We start from the raw sequence: 17,092 nt of genomic DNA on the forward strand, positions 1-17,092 counted from the left end.
ACACCGGAAATGGTCTTTCGCAGAGCACGGTCCCTACGTGACCAATTAACTGCCAGCCACTATAACCCCACCAGATCTACCAGGAATGGTCCAAACGGTACCTTCCAATGTGGAGAGTGCCCCAGGTGCCCCTGGATCTCTGAAAGCAGAACCGTGACTTTACCCAACGGCGAGATTCTGGTCCCACGGACCTACGCCGATTGCAGTACAAGAGGGGTAGTTTACCTCATGAACTGTGTCTGCAAAGCCTTTTATGTGGGCAAAACGATTAGGGAACTCAGGCAGAGAATTGGGGACCACTTGTATGACTCAGAAAATGGCAAACTAACAACTATCGGCCGACATATCGGCCTACACCATAGATTTAACAATTCTGTGGTGAAATTCCTAGTACTGGAGGTCGTTAAACCCAACCCCAGGGGTGGCGATTGGGATCGCTCAATACTCCAGAGAGAATCCCTGTGGATTGAGCGACTCAACGCCACTGTTCCCCCCGGTCTAAATGAATCTGTGTCCTATAGGCCCTTTTTATGAGGTCCTCACATCCCCTTCCCTTTCCCCCTCCCCCCCCCCCCCCTTCCTTTCCCTTTCTTTCTTCTTTCCCCTTTTCCCCTTTTTTCCCCCCCCTTCCCCCCCCCTCTCCCCTTTTCTTCCCTTTCCCCCCCCCTCTTTTTTCCCCCTCCCCCCTTTTTTTTTTTTTTCCCCCTCTTCCTTTCCCTTCTTTCCCCCCCCCCTCCCTCCCTGATTTCGTACTATTGGGTTCCAACATTTCCATGATATCTGTCCACTGTAGGCTAACCTCTCTGGATTGTTATTACTGACTGTTTGTTGTTTAACTGTATAATTTTTACATTTTTTCCTTTTATATATTCACTGTGTACCACACTTCTGTACTTGTTTGCTGTGTAAGAAGAATGACCTTCCCCGTTGGTTCCCTGTGGCTCTGCTATGCCTTCGGTCTCCTCTGGGCGGCGGACACATGCCCGCCCTGGCAGCCGTAAAGCTGCTTGCGTCTCTTTGTTTGGGAACTTGATTCCCCTTTACTGGAGCGCGCGCTTGCGCAGTAGCACGTCACACTGCACCTGCGCAGTGCGGACGGGCAGACCCGGTGACGTCAGGGACCGCCTCCCACGCCGTCCCTGACTTCCGGGTTGGGGTGCTCTTATAGCGGCCATTCATGGCCGCTATGTGAGCCTACAGCCCCTGGATGAGGATGCATTTAGGACCCCTATTGCTGGTAAGTGCTGCCGCCCCCCCCCCCCCCTCCCCCACCTGCCCTGCTTGCAGGTAGATTTCCTTCCTGCACATTTTACCCTTATTTAGTATACCCTGCTTTTAATCCCATGACCATTACTGTTACAGTTGTCATGGTAATCGCTACCAGTGTACATCCCTATCACAGCCGTTCTGGGGGATCCTTGTTATCGTCTAATAGCTGCTGGCCCTTTTGCTGTTTACCTTAAAAATTGTATCTTAAACCCATGTGTTTCAACACATCAGTACCCTAGGGGTGAGTGCCATTTTTATACTCTGTGTGCAATCCTTTCCTAACTTTCCGCCTGTTCCACTTTATTTACCCTACTGCTTTTCCCCCCCCCTCCCCCCCCCCTATTTTTCCCCCCCCCCACTCCCTTCTTCCCCATCCCTCCTTCCCCTCCTCCCCCCCACTCTCCCTCCCCCGCCCCCGACCCCCAACCCCCCCCCCTTTTCCCTTCCCTCTCCCTCCCTGCCCCCCTCTCCCCTCCTCCCTCCCTTTTCCCCCTCCCCCGTTTCCCTTTCCCCCCCCTCCCCCCTTCCCTTCCCCTCCCCCCCCCTTTTTTCCTCCCCTTCCTTCCTTTTTTCCCCCTCCCCCCTTCCTTCCCTCCCCTTCCCCCCTCCCCCCCTCCTTGCCTTCCCCCCCCCCCCTTCTCCCTCTTCTCTCCTCTCTCCCCCCTTCCCCCCCCCCCTCCTTCTTCCCCTAATTTTCCCTTTCCCCCCCCCCCCTCCCCCCCTTTTTTTCCCCTTTCCTCCCCTTCCCCTTTGTCCATTCACCTCCTACCCATTTCCTCAACATTTCCTTGGCCCCCTCTCCTGCACACGTTTCTAATCCTAGAGGCACACTAATGGCACTTCCTCACCTCATACTCCCTCCTAATTAATTCTCCAGTCCATATCCCTTTATCTTACCATCCTATTTATCCATTCAGAGGCTGTGTAGTCATCCCCTGTGTCCGCCACGGGGGGAATCGGTTGAGGCCGTGTACACCCACCGGGAGCCGTAGAACGGGTGAGCTCATTCTTTTTCTACCTAATTGTACATAATTGTGTAACATTTTCTCTAAATATTTGTGCTGCATTAATAATGTTATTATGAGAAAAAAAAAAAAAAAAAAAAAATTTTTTCTGTGTGCTATACTCATTACAATTATTATATGTTGCACTACAGATATTGCTCTCCTGAGGAAGCGGTAAAACCGCGAAACCGGTCGAGAATTCAAGCTCTATTTGTGTCTACTAACACTATGGGTTGTAATCCAATTGGTTGTATTGACTGCTTCCATTTTTAAATTACAACTGTTATGTGATATTGTTACAATTTTTTAATTATGTTTTCTATTAAAATGGAATTTTTATACTACCTTATTGCCCTCTTTCTCTACCTTTGTGTACTGTAATTTTCACTTTATTAGTACCGCAATAGTCCCCCCCCTTCCCCCTCTTTAGGGGTTGTTGTCCCTGTTATGGGGTATTGAGATGCAGGTCGACAGAGGCAGCTAACTGCGACCGCTCTCTACCTCATTTATAATATTATTGCAATATATTAAATATACGCAAACGTGATCCTGACACACCCATTGGTCGACACATGGCCTCAGTCCATGATGTGTCTATCCCTAAGGTACATTTTCTGGCCTTGGATCGCCTACATCCTAGCCACAGAGGTGGCAATCTCAAAAAGCAACTTCTACAATGTGAACTTAGATGGATTTTCAATATCAAGGCCACCCTGCCACTAGGCTTGAATGAGGCATATAACTTCAAGCCCTTTCTCCCTGGTTTTGTGTCAGGGTCATGCGAGTTGCCCACTGTGACTGTTGTGGCCTGCAGATCAGCAAGATGGCGATGTGCGTGTCCCCTGTGGAGTCTTCTGCTTACACCAACCCGGCAGGTAGGCTCCACCCGCTTGTGGCCGGTGGACGGCACTTGGGGTTAACACTTCCTGCTATTCACATAGCCTTTTCGCGGGATGGAGCTCCTACCCACTCCCACTGCATCATATGATGCTGCTGGGGAATTCTTTGTGCCAGTGACGCTATGACATGTGACGTTATCTCGCTCGATGGGTGGGGCTGCGCCGCGCGCCCTTGTGTCAGAGAGCCGCCGTGTCCTGAGCTGCCCTGATTGGCGGCGTCTTTGATGTCAGGGTTCCAGCACCTCCTCCCCATGGCTTATCGGCTCTCCCTGAGGAATACTCCCTATATAAGCAGACATTCCTACCTGACAGGCATGTCTCTGATTGAGCATTGCTGCCATGGTGTGGTTATCTGCACTGGTGTGTTGAAAGGTAATGTACTCTATGGTGGGGTGATGAGATACCGGATTGCCCTATCTTTTTTCTATGCAACATTCACCCTGTCTGTAATCCGACCAGATATGCTACCAGCGCAAAACTAAAAATATACTAGTTTGCTGCAATCATGTAAGCCTACACAAAAATGGTAGAGTATCAATATAATATAAAAGTGGATTGCTCTAACTTCTGTGTATGATACCACTGCTGAAATATGCAAAAATAGGATATCTATCCTATGTAGCGTGCTTTTCTGTATCAAAAAATATACTGTCCACTTAGTGTTTACTAGTGACAAAATAATATTCCAAAAAACTGTTTAAAGTGCTAGTGCTAAAAAATATAAAATATGACAAATATTAAAAAATGTGCAATGTGCCAATGTTACCTAGTGACCATCAAATATCACATATCAACATGCATATAAACTACATGCTGCAAAAAATGTCCTCAGCATGTGCAAAAACAATACAGATAAAATTATCTTTATGACCATTTCTGCCTAAAAAGTCCAAGGGGGCTGCTCCAATCCTGCAATACAGTGTAGGTGTACAAACCTTTTGTACAATACAGGACATTCATTTCATCTTAAACAAACAGAACAGGACACAAGCTGGATATTCATTAGATCCTGGGACATTCCCAAGCAATGAATCATAGGCGTGGGCAACAACAAGGGAAATACAACTGTGCCAGCGGCTCAACATAGTAGGCAAGGGTCAAAGACCCGACTAAGAGTGCTGCTGAAGGAACCTTGCAGCTGAAGGCTGCCTCTACAGAAGCCTGGACATCTGGAGATAGTATGAACTGAAGACCAGGTGGTAGCCTTACAAAGCTGCGGAACAGACGCTTGATTTTGGATTTTCCAGGAAACTTCCATTGATTTGATGAGCTGAGCACATACGAATACTGGAGATACTTTATCTTTTGGAGTGTAAGCTCCTAAAACTAGTTGTCTTATGCAGCTTGTAAAAGTTTCGAGATCCTGTTGGCAAGACAAAAAGTGTCTTGTTTCTGGATAGAGGCTGTGGCTTTCAAATAGACTCTGATAGCTCTGATCACATCCAGACAATGGAGAGCAGTTTCTTCAGGAAGCTTAGGGGCAGGGCACAAGGAAGGAAAGAAGGACAATGTCCTCATTGATGTAGAGAGCTGATACCATCTAGGTCGAAAGGAGGGTCTTGTAAATAAGATCACTTTATCCTTGTGAAGAATAAGGAATGGCTTCTTAAAAGAGAGTCGCTAGCTCTGAAACATGTCTGACAGATGGGATAGCCACTAAGAAGGGCACTTTGCAGTAAAAAGCATCCAAGGGGAGTTCCCTAAAAAGTTCAAAGGGCGGTTTCTGCAGGGCAGAGAGAACCAAAATGAAACCCGATTGCAGCACAGAGTAGAGTGCAGAGTGCTGCAATCAGGTTTGATCCAGGAGAAATCTTCAAAAAAGGTTTGATCAAAAAAAAAAAAAAAAAAAAATGAAGCCCAAGGTTCCAGAAAGAAAATGGACAAGGCTGAAACCTGTCCCTTAGGAGCACTTAAGGCTAAATATTGGTAAATCCCAATCACAGGAAGGCCAGAATGTGAAGTACTGAGTAATCGCTAGGGTTGAAATGCCTGTCTTCACACCAGGCAGAAAAAAAAGGATTTCCAGGTACAGTAGTACCTGTAGTGAGTCAGATATACCCTAATCCTTTAAAACCTGGGTTTCAACAGCAATGCCATTAATGCCAGTGACTAAGAAGCTGAATGTAGCAGCGGGCCTTGAGACAACAGGTCTGCTGGTTTGGAAGAGGCCTAAGGTCGTCTGCTAGAAATTTGAGTATGTCTGTGTACCAGGTTCCTCTAGGCAAGTATGATGTAATAAGATAAGAATCACCGTTTTCTTCTCTATTTTGCAGAACAATCAAGAACCCCAGTCAAGAACAATCCAGACTGGGGAGAATACATACAGTTGTGCTCATAAGTTTACATACCCTGGTAGAATTTATGATTTTTGCCCATTTTTCAGAGAATATGAATAACACAAAAACATTTCTTTCACTCATGGTTAGTGTTTGGCTGAAGCCATTTTCTTATCAATCAACTGTGTTTACTCTTTTTAAATCATAATGACAACAGAAACTACCCAAATGACCCTGCGCCCGAAGGCGATATCCTCATACCTCCTCACATCCACCTGATAAAACTTGGTGAATGTATGTACTGAAGACCATGTTGCGGCCTGACAGATCTGAGCCATGGAGGCCTGGTGACGCACTGCCCAAGAAGCACTAACTGCCCTGGTAGAGTGCGCTTTGACTTTAAAAAGGTGGAATCTTACCCCTTAAATCATAAGACTGAATTATAACTTGCCAAATACACTTAGCGACAGTGGATTTTGACACTGCCTGTCCTTTCTTAGGACCTTCTGGCAGTATAAATAAGACATCAGTCTTCCGGATCTGAGCAGCCGTCTTTAAATAGACTTTGACTGCTCTCACCACATCGAGACAATGTAGTGACTTCTCTTCCCTGGAACATGGTTTTGGAAAAAACGATGGCAGGATAATGTCTTGGTTCAGGTGGAAGCCTGAGACCACTTTTGGTAAAAAACCTGGATGAGGGTGCAACACCACTCTGTCCTCATGAATAATCAAGTATGGCTCTTTACAAGAAAGAGCAGCCAGTTCCAAAACCCTCGTTGCTGAGGATATAGCAACCAAGAACACTAACTTCCTTGTCAGAAGGACTAAGGGAATATGTTGTATTGGTTCGAATGGCTGTTTTTGTAACACTGACAAAGCTAAGTTCAAGTCCCAAGGGTTCAAAGGAGGTCTGACTGGCAGATTAAGCCGCATCACCCCTTGCATAAAACCCGGACTAACGAATGTGTAGCAAGCGGTCTTTGAAGCAAGACCGATAAAGCTGAGACCTGGCCCTTAATAGTACTCAAGGCCAACTTCATCTCTACCCCTAATTGTAGAAAGGCAAGAATTCTGCCTATGATATACCCCTGAGGGTGCCAACCCTTGGATTCACACCAGGAAACATAAAACCTCCAGACTCTATAATATATAGTTCTGGAAGCTGGCTTCCTTGCATTAATCAAGATAGAGATAACTGACCCAGAAAGCCCACGTTTCTTCAGAATGTGGGTTTCAATAGCCAAGCCGTTAAATTTAGTGTTCGCAAGGTAGGATGGAATATCGGCCCCTGTGAGAATAGGTCTAGCCGTAGTGGAAGGGACCATGGATCCTCCACTGCCATCTTAACGATTACTGCATACCAGGACCTTCTGGGCCACGCTGGGGCTACCAGAATTACCGGCTTTCTTTCCACCTTGATCCTGCAAAGAAGTTGTGGCAGCAACTGAATAGGGGGGGAATGCATAAATCAGTGAGAACTGATCTCACGGGTTCACCAACGCATCTGTTCCGCATGCGAGTGGATCCCTTGTTCTGGACACAATGTTGACTAACTTCATGTTGAACCTGGACGCCAGAAGATCTACGTCCAGAGTCCCCCATTTCTGGCAAACAGCCCAAAAAATGTTGGGGTGAAGAGACCATTCCCTTGGGAATAACAGCTGGCGACACAAGTAGTACGCCTGCCAATTCTCTACTCCCGGAATAAAGACTGCTGATAGGCAAGGAACATTCCTTTCTGCCCAAGTTAGAATATGGTTCACCTCTGTCTGCGCTGCGAGACTCTTGGTTTCTGGGCCGCACGACTTCTCGTGCCCCCTTGGTGATTGATAAAGCCACAGCTGTGGCATTGTCGGATTGGATCTTGACAGGACAATCCCGTAACCTTAAAGTCCAGGCCTTCAAATCCAGATGCACTGCCTGAATCTCTAGGATGTTGATGGGCAAGGCTTTCTCGGTTCTTGACCACTGTCCTTGGACAGATGTCTTCTCTATTACTGCTCCCCAGCCTGAAAGGCTGGCGTCTGTCGTTAACACCTTCCAGATTATTGGTCTGAAGGATTTTCCTTTCAGCAGATTCTGGGTTAGTAACCCCCAACTGAAGCTTTGGGACACCCTTGGGGACAGCCGCATTGGCAAGTCTAAAGCTTGAATCATTTTGTTCCAAGCAGACAGGATACTGTTTTGCAACAGTCTTGAATGGAACTGGGCATAGGGAACTGCTTCGAATGAAGCCACCATCTTTCCTAAAAAACTTATGCAAAGGCAAATGGAGGGATCTCCTTTTGACCTGACCATCCGCACTAGCTCTCTTGTGGAGTTGATCTTTGCCTGTGGCAAGAACACCCTTTTCTGGGCTGTATCTATGATCAGACCCAAGTACTCCAGCCTTTTTAGCAGTTTTAAGGAAGACTTCGCTAGGTTGAAAATCCAGCCTAGACTTTGCAGGTAACTGGTTATATAATGCTTACACTTTGCTCCAAACGAGCCACTGACTGGTCTATTAGCAATAGATTGTCTAGAGGTGGGGCCAGCACTTTTGTGAACACCCAGGGTGCTGTAGCTAGCCCGAAGGGCAAGGCTACAAACTGAAAATGCTGTTGTTCTACTTCGAACCGCAGAAACCTTTGGTGAGCGGGAAATATAGGGACATGCAGGTATGCATCCCTGATGTCGATAGATGCCAGAAGTTCTCCTCCTTGTAGGATAGAAACCACTGACCTGGTCGACTCCATGCGAAAGAAGCGGATCTTCAGGAACTGATTTAGATTTTTTAGATCTAGAACGGGTCTGACATCACCATTCGGTTTTGGTACCATAAAGAGGTTTGAATAAAACCCCAAACCTTGCTCTTCTGTGGGGATTTGTAGGATTCCCCCCCTGAGCCATTAATCGGTCTAGTGCCCGAAACAGAGATGGTCTTTTCCCTGGATCTTTGGGAATGTTTGACCTCAGGAAACGAGACAGTGGAAAGTCCCGAAATTCCAGTTTGTACCCCAGAGTTACCGTGGAGATGACCCAACTGTCCTGAGTTTCCTCTTGTCAGACTTCTGAAAACTGCAGAAGTCTGCCCCCCACCATGGCGGGGGGGGGGGGGGGGGGGCCTCTTCGTAATGAGGCTTTAGAATTCTATTTTGCAGGTTTCCGGCCCCAGGACTTCTTTTGAGCCTGACCCTGAGGATTTCCTCTAGAGTCTGACGGCGGAGGCCATCGCCACTCCCTGTAGGCGGAAGCCCCTGGCGCAGGAGAAAGAGCCCGCTTAAATGGAGGGCGTTTATACTTTCCTTTGACTGGCAAAAGAGTATTTTTCCCACTGGAAATCGTTTGGATGTATTTGTCCAAATTATCCTCAAATAGCCGATCCCCATGAAAAGGAAAACCAGTTAGGAGCTTTTTGCATGGTGTTTCGGCTGACCAATTTTTTAACCACAGGATTCTACGAATGTGTACTAGCACAAACGCAAGGCGGGAAGCCTGGCGAATAGAATCTTTAATGGCGTCTATGGCAAAACATTATGCTTTTGGTAGTTTGGCCAAATCCCGGGCTTGTTGTGCAGGAACCTCTTTAATGGCCTGTCTAAATTGGTCCTTTAGGGATTGACAGATGCCTATTGCAGAGACTGCAGGCTGAGTAACGGTACCTGCCAAAGAAAAAGAGGACTTTAACAGGAATTCCAACCTTTTATCTGTTGGATCCTTAAGCATTTGTGCATTGTCTACTGGGCAAGTTAGACTTTTATTCACACTGGAATACTGCTGGTACATTCTATTTTTTGGTGAATTTCTCCTCCATGGAATAGAGAACTGAGAATCTCTTTGGAGGGAGAAAATGCTTATCCGGGTGATCCCATTCAGCATAAATAAGCTGTTCTAGTAATGCATGGGCAGGAAACGCATGCAAAGGCTGTGAAGGTTTTAAGGAACCCAAGGAAGAAACCGAACTTTCAGCAGACTCCGTTAGGGGTAGCATGAAAGTAGAATGAACCATCTCCGTAAGAGATTGTATCAGCAACTTCTCAGATTGCGAGGCTGAAAAGGGTTCATCTACTGTTGTTTCCTCCGCAGAGAAGTCATCGGTTTGTCTTTCCTCCTAATCGCCTGAGGGTAACACCTCATCCTGTACCCACTGTTCCCCTTGCAAAGGGTCTAAGGTGTGTGTGTGTGTGTGGGGGGGGGGATCTAACACGCTTCCTATCCATTTGAATGGAGGATGCAATTATAGCCACTAATCTTCCTTCTAGGCCCTGCAGGGAGGAAGAAACGGCATCTTCATTCACGTATACAGGGGCTGAGATGAGAGAAGCAGCTGCACCACCAATTTGTTCCAATGACTCACCCTGGCTTACATAATTGGTATTTCAGGCAAGGATGACAGTGTAGAGACACAACTGGAGTTCCTAGCGCCTGGGGGTGAAACCTTTGGTACCTTTTTGGTTTTTGTGGTGTCTTTTTTGGTACACATATTCCTAAGCACAAAAGCAGAGGCACTATTTAATTGCACTAATTGCTGAACATAGTCTGACAGTATAATCCCGCTATTTAAGTTCAGCATAGCGCTGGGAAAAATGTCCTACCCGCATTAGGAATGCCACTTGCAGCCCTTACGCGCCCCACCGCTCCTATGCCCCAAGTGTAGGCTGCTTGCTCCTCCTCGCTATCAGCCGAGGAGAGACTGCTCCAGCTGATCCTTAAGCCTGTGCCGTGCATCCTCAAGGATACTACACGGCACTGCGCCTAGGCTCCACTCCCTTCGTTAACCCGCCCCCCTCCTTTTCGTTTGAAAAATGTTCCCACGCGGGCGGCTTTTGGATCCGCAGACCCAACACAAGGGGGGGAGGGAGGGGCAGAGCCCAAGGAGGCAGGAAAAAAACATATGGAGCAAAACTCGGGACCTCCACACCCCCCGCGGAGGGGGGGTTATTGCATGGGGGGTACAACTGCTGATTCCCTAACCCTTCTGGTCCCTTCAGGGGGCAGAAAAGCATGGCAGATCTCTTACCTTAAGAGGAATCCCCCTGTGCAAGCTGCTGCGGCCACACACAGATTGACACTGAGCTGAAGTGAAGACAACAGATTAAGGTATGTGCATATACTCCCTCTAGTGGAGATTCAAGGCATGACAACATTTTTCCCTAAAGAAGAAAACCTTAGGTGGACTTTTTAGTTCCTAGGTTTCTTCCCTTACCTTATCCCCGCCGCAGGATTTGCTGGTTTAACAGACCGATCCAACCTTCACCCATCATGGCGGGCTACGTTTAGCAAACCTTCAAGGACCGGGTCCCTTTTTGTCAGGGCTCCACTCCCTTGGACCTGTAAAAGCACCCCGCCAGGAAAAACTTTAGGTAATGTAGCATGACCAAAGCTCTGGGTCCCGGGTCCAGCCCTGCAAAGAGAGGTGTTACAGGCAAAACATCATGCTTCGGATACGAGGCCCGGGTACCATACACTTTGGCCTCTGTGGCACTTTGGATGGATCCGGTCTATGGAGGCTATTCAAATCCAGCAAGGATCCCTCCTGGAGCTCCTCAGAGAACATCTTCACTCGTGACCAACACCTTAGACACTGGCGAAAAAACTGAGGTACTCCTGGTAGGAGGAGGGGTTATAGAGGGAGTGAACTTCCTGTATTGGGTATACCAGTGTCCATCACCTGAAGGTGCCTATATACCCACATAGTGATTACTATAGTGCTCTGTGTCCTATGATGTATGATAAAGAAAACTACACGCTCGTACTACATTCACACTCTCTCCAGCTTGCAAAGTGACAGCCCGTACAGAGATACATGCTGAAAGCTGTAGGGAGCCTGCTGTCAACAGGTGCAATACTTTGTAGGCTCCTGTTGAAAAAAAAAAAAAAAACTAATAAATGCACATGGTTGAGAAAGGCTGTTCTAATGCTTCAGTCCAGCAGAAGGTCTAGTGCCTATTCAGGACATAACTATGGAGTAGTGTAGGTGGTTGCAAACCCAAGTTATTGGTAGATGGTACTGGATGCTGCCCACAGTCCTGTTTACATGTTGCCCTTTGATCACATACACAGGAGCTTCCAGCTAAAAGGCTCCTCTCCCTCTACTGTATAGAATGATGAGCGCTGTCTCCGCTGTGGTGATATGTCTTAAAATCTGCAGAAATCAATTACTTCTATGTGATAATATAAAACCTTTTCAGCAACACTTTTTCAGCTTTGCACCAGACATAAAAAATTATCTGCTCACACATAACACACAAAGACAAAGCTCACCTATAATTCTCCTGTTGAAGTAATCTGGCAGCATTCGTTCACACACAGCCACTAGCAGCCAAAATGCCTCCTCCTCTTTGGCATACAGAAGTAGGACAGAAGTGAGGATATTCATTGCCTGGGAAAACACAAGCAGATGAAATAATCATGTTTTACATTTGCTGCCAATTGTTCTGACAATCCGGCTGACAAGCATCAGCTGAAGAAAACATAACTCAATCTGTTGGAGATGTAACCTAATCTAAACATGTGAGCAATCATCATTGGAAATTAATAGAGGTGGCTGATATCTCAATATACTGTTCTGAACTATCAACCTGAATTCAAAATAGAAAAAAAGAAGACCGCACTACTAACAACTGAGAAGCATTTATGGTACAGAGCAGCACACCATATGTTCTGATAAACATAAATGCCAAACAAACTAGCTAAGAAGCACCGCTAAATCTCCAAAGCATAGAAATAAATCCTCGAAATCAATAATGTGTCATAAATAAACGGAGCATTTAGGCTTAATGTACACAGGACGTTTTACAACCTCTCATGAACGATTTAACTTGACAGATAGTAACAGACGTTTAAAAACGTCAGTTTTGCCATGTTTAGCTGCGTTTGCGTTTAAAAGTGTTTTTTGTTTTTTTTTCAAATAGTCAAAAATTGTAAACAAAATGTGGCTAAACGCGTTTACAAGCTGTTACAGGAGTTTGCCGTGTATACTAGAAAGAGGGGCGGGACCTCTATGTCCCGTGATGTACTTCAAAAGAAAAGGATTTTACAAGTAAGCAGTTATAAAAAATAGGATTTTTATAACAGCTTACCTGTAAAATCCTTTTCTTTGAGGTACATCATGGGACACAGAGCCATAGTATTTACTATGTGGGTTATAGGCCAACTTCAGGTGATGGACACTGGCACGCCCTAAATTAAAAAGTGCACTCCCTATATAACCCCTCCCACTGGTGGGCGTACCTCAGTTTTGTAGCAAAGCAATACACGTGTACCAAGAATGGACCTCTGTGTCCCATGATGTACCTCAAAAAAAAAGGATTTTACAGGTAAGCTGTTATAAAAATCCTATTTCTTATCATACATCACAGGACACAGAGCCATAGTAGTTACTATGTGGGATGTCCCATAGCAATGCCAACTGAAGGGAGGGAGACACAATAAAAGTAGGGCACTAAGAGACTAAAGGACTCATACTGCAGCCTGCAGTACACTGCGCCCAAAGGCGATATCCTCATGCCTTTTACATCTACTTGATAGAATCTGGTAAATGTATGGACTGAAGACCAAGTTGCGGCCTTGCAGATCTGTGCCATGGAGGCTTGGTGATGCACTGCCCAAGAAGCTCTAACAGCTCTGGTGGAGTGCGATTTAATATGAAAAGGAGGAATTTTCCTCTTTAAACCATAAGCTTGAACAATCACTTGACAAATCCATTTAGAAATGGTAGATTTCTACGCTGCCTGTCCTCTTTTAGGAACGTCTGGCAACACAAACAAAACATCTGTTTTATGAATCTGAGCGGTCACTTTCAATAGACCTTGACCGCTCTTACCACATCAAGAGAATGTAGTGACCTTTCTTCCACAGAAACGAGGTTCTGGAAAAAAATAAAGGCGGAACAATATCCTGGTTTAAATGAAAACCCAATACTACCTTCGGTAGGAATTCAGGACGAGGCCGCAATAAAACCTCATCCTTATGAATAAACCAATATGGCTCTTTACAAGAAAGAGCAGCCCACTCTGATATTCTTCTTGTAGAAGATATGGAAACCAAGAAAATTATTTTTTCCCCCGTCAAGAGGACCAAGGGAATATCTAGTATTGGCTGAAAAGTCTGCTTCTGTAAGCCGACAGGACTAAAATTAAGTCCCAAGGGTTCAGGGGTGACCAAACTGGAGGATTAATCCGCGTTACCCCCTGAACAAAGTTACGAACCAGAGAGAGTGAAGCAAGTGGCCGTTGAAAAAAGACCGATAAGGCCGACATCCGACCTTTGATAGTACTCAAGGCCAGCTTCATTACTAATCCTATCTGTAGGAATTCAAGGATCCTACCTATGACATATTTCCTGGGGTGCCAACCCCTGGATTCACACTAGGAGATATATGCCTTCCAGACACTATAGTATATGACTCTGGAGGCCGGCTTCCTAGCATTAACCAAGTAGAAACTACTGAAGCTAACAGCCCACAATCTTTCAGAATGTGGGTCTCAATAGCCAAACCGCAAATTTTTGCGCTTGTAAGGTAGGATGGAATACCGGACCTTGCGTCCAAGGGTCCCTTACTGTCATCTTTACGATCTCGGCAAACCAAGATCTCCTGGGCCACAAGAATCACCTCCTTCCCTTCTTGCTTGATCCTGCGAGAAGGCACGGAAGCAGCAGAACAGGAGGGTACGCATAGATCAGTAAAAAACTGATCCCACGGAAAAACCAAGGCATCTGTTCCTTATGCCATCGGATCCCTTGTCCTTGACACTAAGTTGTCAATCTTGTTGTTGAACCTGGACGCAAACAGATCCAGATACGGAATTCCCCATCTTTGACATATTGACAGAAAGATGTCGGGGTGAAGAGACCATTCCCCCAGGAACAACTGTTGGTGACTCAAGTAGTCCGCCTGTCAATTCTCTATCCCTGGAATGAAAATTTGCTGATAGGCAAGGAATGTTGTTTTCTGCCCAAGATAGAATATGATTCACCTCTTTCTGGGCCGCACGACTTCTCGTGCCCCCTTGGCGATTGATATAGGCCACAGCTGTGGCATTGTTGGATTGGATCCTGACAGGACAATTCCGTAGTCTGGGCATCCAGGCCTCGAGGGCCAGGCATACTGCCCGAATCTCTAGAATATTGATGGGCAAGGTCATCTCTGATTTGAACTATTTCCTCTGGACAGATGCTTCTTCCAGGACTGCTCCTCAGCCCAGAAGGCTGGCATCTGTTGTTACCACCTTCCAGGTAACTGGTAGAAAGGATTTTTCCTTTCTGAAGATTCTTGGATATCAACCACCAATTGAGGCTCTGACACACATCAGGGGATAAATGCATTGGAAAGTCCAGAGCTTGGACCCTTTTGTTCCAAGTTGACACGATACTGTCAACAGTCTTGAATGAAACTGCGCATAAGGAGTGATTCTTCTTTGTTTTGACCAACTGAATCAGTTCCCTTATGGAACTGATCCTTTCCGAGGGCAAAAAAACACTCTCTTCTGAGCTGTATCTATGATCAGCCCCAAGTACTGCAATCTCCTTAATGGTTTTAAAGGAGGATTTCTCCAGGTTGAGAATCCAACCTAGGTATTCCAGGTAGCTGACTGTGGTGACCAAAGTTTGGTTTAAGCGGGCTACCGATTGATCTATTAAGAGAAGATCGTCTAAGTAGGCTAGTATTGTTATACCTTGAGCCCTTAACCTGGCCAAAGGTGAAGCCAGGACCTTTGCAAACACTTGAGGCGCAGTAGCTAGACCAAAAGGCAGAGCTACAAACTGAAAATGAAGATTTTCTACCTCGAAGCATAGAAATTTCTGGTGAGCGGTGAAAATTGGCACATGGAGATAAGCATCCTTGATGTCAATTGATGCCAGGAGTTCTCCCCCTTGTAGGATGGAGACTACTGATCGGATTGACTCCATGCGTAAAGAATGGATATTCAAAAAACGGTTTAGATCTTTGATACCTAAAATGGGTCTGACATCCCCGTTTGGTTTTGGAACCGTGAACAGGTTTGAATAAAGCCCTAAACCTGGCTTCTTCCAAGGGGACCATTGATATCACTCTTTGAGACAAGAGATGATCCAAAGCTAGAAAGAGACTTTTTTCACTGGATCTCTGGGAACGTTTGATCTGAGAAAACAAGGAGACAGGAACTCTCGTAACTCTAGTTTGTAACCTAAAGAAATTGAGGCAGCCATCCATCTGTCCTGACATTGTTCCTGCCAGACCTATCCGGATCGTCTCCAAATAACTGTTCACCATAAAAAGGGAAACTAGCCAAGAGCTTTTTGCATGGTGCTTCAGCTGACCAATTTTTCAACCATAGGATTCTATGCACATGTACCAGCCCTAGCATGAGCCGTGAGGCCTGGAGAATAGAATCTTTCATAGCGTCTACTGTAAAACACAACGCTTCTGATATCCCAGCCAAATCCTGGGCCTGCTGATCAGGAATAACTTTGAGCACCTCTATAAACTGGTCCTATAAGGACTGAGATACTCCGATCGCTGCCAGTGCTGACTGAACAAAGCGAAATATAGTTTTTTTTTTTTTTTTAAAAGGAACTCCAACTTCTTATCTGTTGGAACCTGTAGCATATGAGCATCGTCTACTGGACAAGTCATGATGTTGTTTACAGAGGATATAGCAGCATCAATTGCTGGAATTCCCCATTATAAAACTCTTCCTCCATAGGATAAAGTATTGAAAACTTTTTCGGAGGAAAAAACTGTTTATCTGGGTGTTCCCACTCAGAATACATTTTGTTTTTTTTTTTCAAATCTTGCAGCGCTCTTTCCCCACTGAAGAGGGGAAGAAAACCAGCACGGGGGGCGTCTGGTGGGGAGAAGGAACCCCCCCCCCCCCCACAGGCTTACCGGCTAGCTGCTGCCATAACAACGATATCCGTCCCCAAAGTAGGGACGTACATCGGCGTGTGGCGGTCCAGAAGTGGTTAAACCATAAGCTAGAGCGATTACTTGTCGAATCCATTTAGAATAGTAGATTTCCATGCTGCCTATCCTCTTTTAGGACCTTCAGGCAATACGAACAAAACATCCATTTTCCGAAGCTGAGCAGTCAACTAAGTAGACTGCTCTCACCACATCAAGAGAATGTAGTGATTTCTCTTCCATAGAACTGAGTTCTGGAAAAAATGAAGATAGAATAATATCCTGGTTTAGATAAAAACCTGATACTACCTTCGGTAAAAAGTGAGGATGAGGACGCCATACTACCTTATCTTGTGAACAATAATAATATGGCTCTTTACAAGAAAAAGCAGCCAATTCTGATACCCTTCTTGCAGCAGATATGGTTACCAGAAAAAATAGTTTCCTTGTCAAAAAAGGACCAAGGGAATATGTCATATCGGTCCAAAAAAGGGCTGTTTTGTAATGCCGCCAAATACTAAATTCAAGTCCCAAGGGTTCAGGGGTGACCTAACCAGGGGTTAAGCCGTGTTACCCCTGAATAAAGTTACGAACCAAAGAAAGCAAAGCAAGTGGTCATTGGAATAATACCGATAAGGCCGAGACCTGTCCTTAGAAAGCACTCAAGGCCAGCTTTATTTCTCACCCCATCTGCAGAAAGTCAAGAATTCTACCTTTGACCTATTTCCTGGGGTGCAACCCCTGGTTTCACACCAGGAGACATATGCTTCCCAGATT

The 17,092-nt window shown here is 45.8% G+C and overlaps 1 protein-coding gene across 1 annotated transcript in view; it reads right to left on the reverse strand.

Moving 5' to 3' along the window:
• The window catches only part of TBC1D8B (TBC1 domain family member 8B), a 167,827-nt gene that overhangs the window by 46,605 nt on the left and 104,130 nt on the right, over positions 1 to 17,092 (reverse strand). The window contains exon 11 of the mRNA XM_073599294.1: positions 11,695 to 11,812. Coding sequence (XP_073455395.1) covers positions 11,695 to 11,812 — 118 coding nt within the window. The remainder of the gene's footprint in view (positions 1 to 11,694; positions 11,813 to 17,092) is intronic.

The sequence above is a fragment of the Aquarana catesbeiana genome, linkage group LG09 (genome assembly GCF_042186555.1).
Source record: "Aquarana catesbeiana isolate 2022-GZ linkage group LG09, ASM4218655v1, whole genome shotgun sequence".
In the NCBI taxonomy this organism is placed as follows: Eukaryota; Metazoa; Chordata; class Amphibia; order Anura; family Ranidae; genus Aquarana; species Aquarana catesbeiana.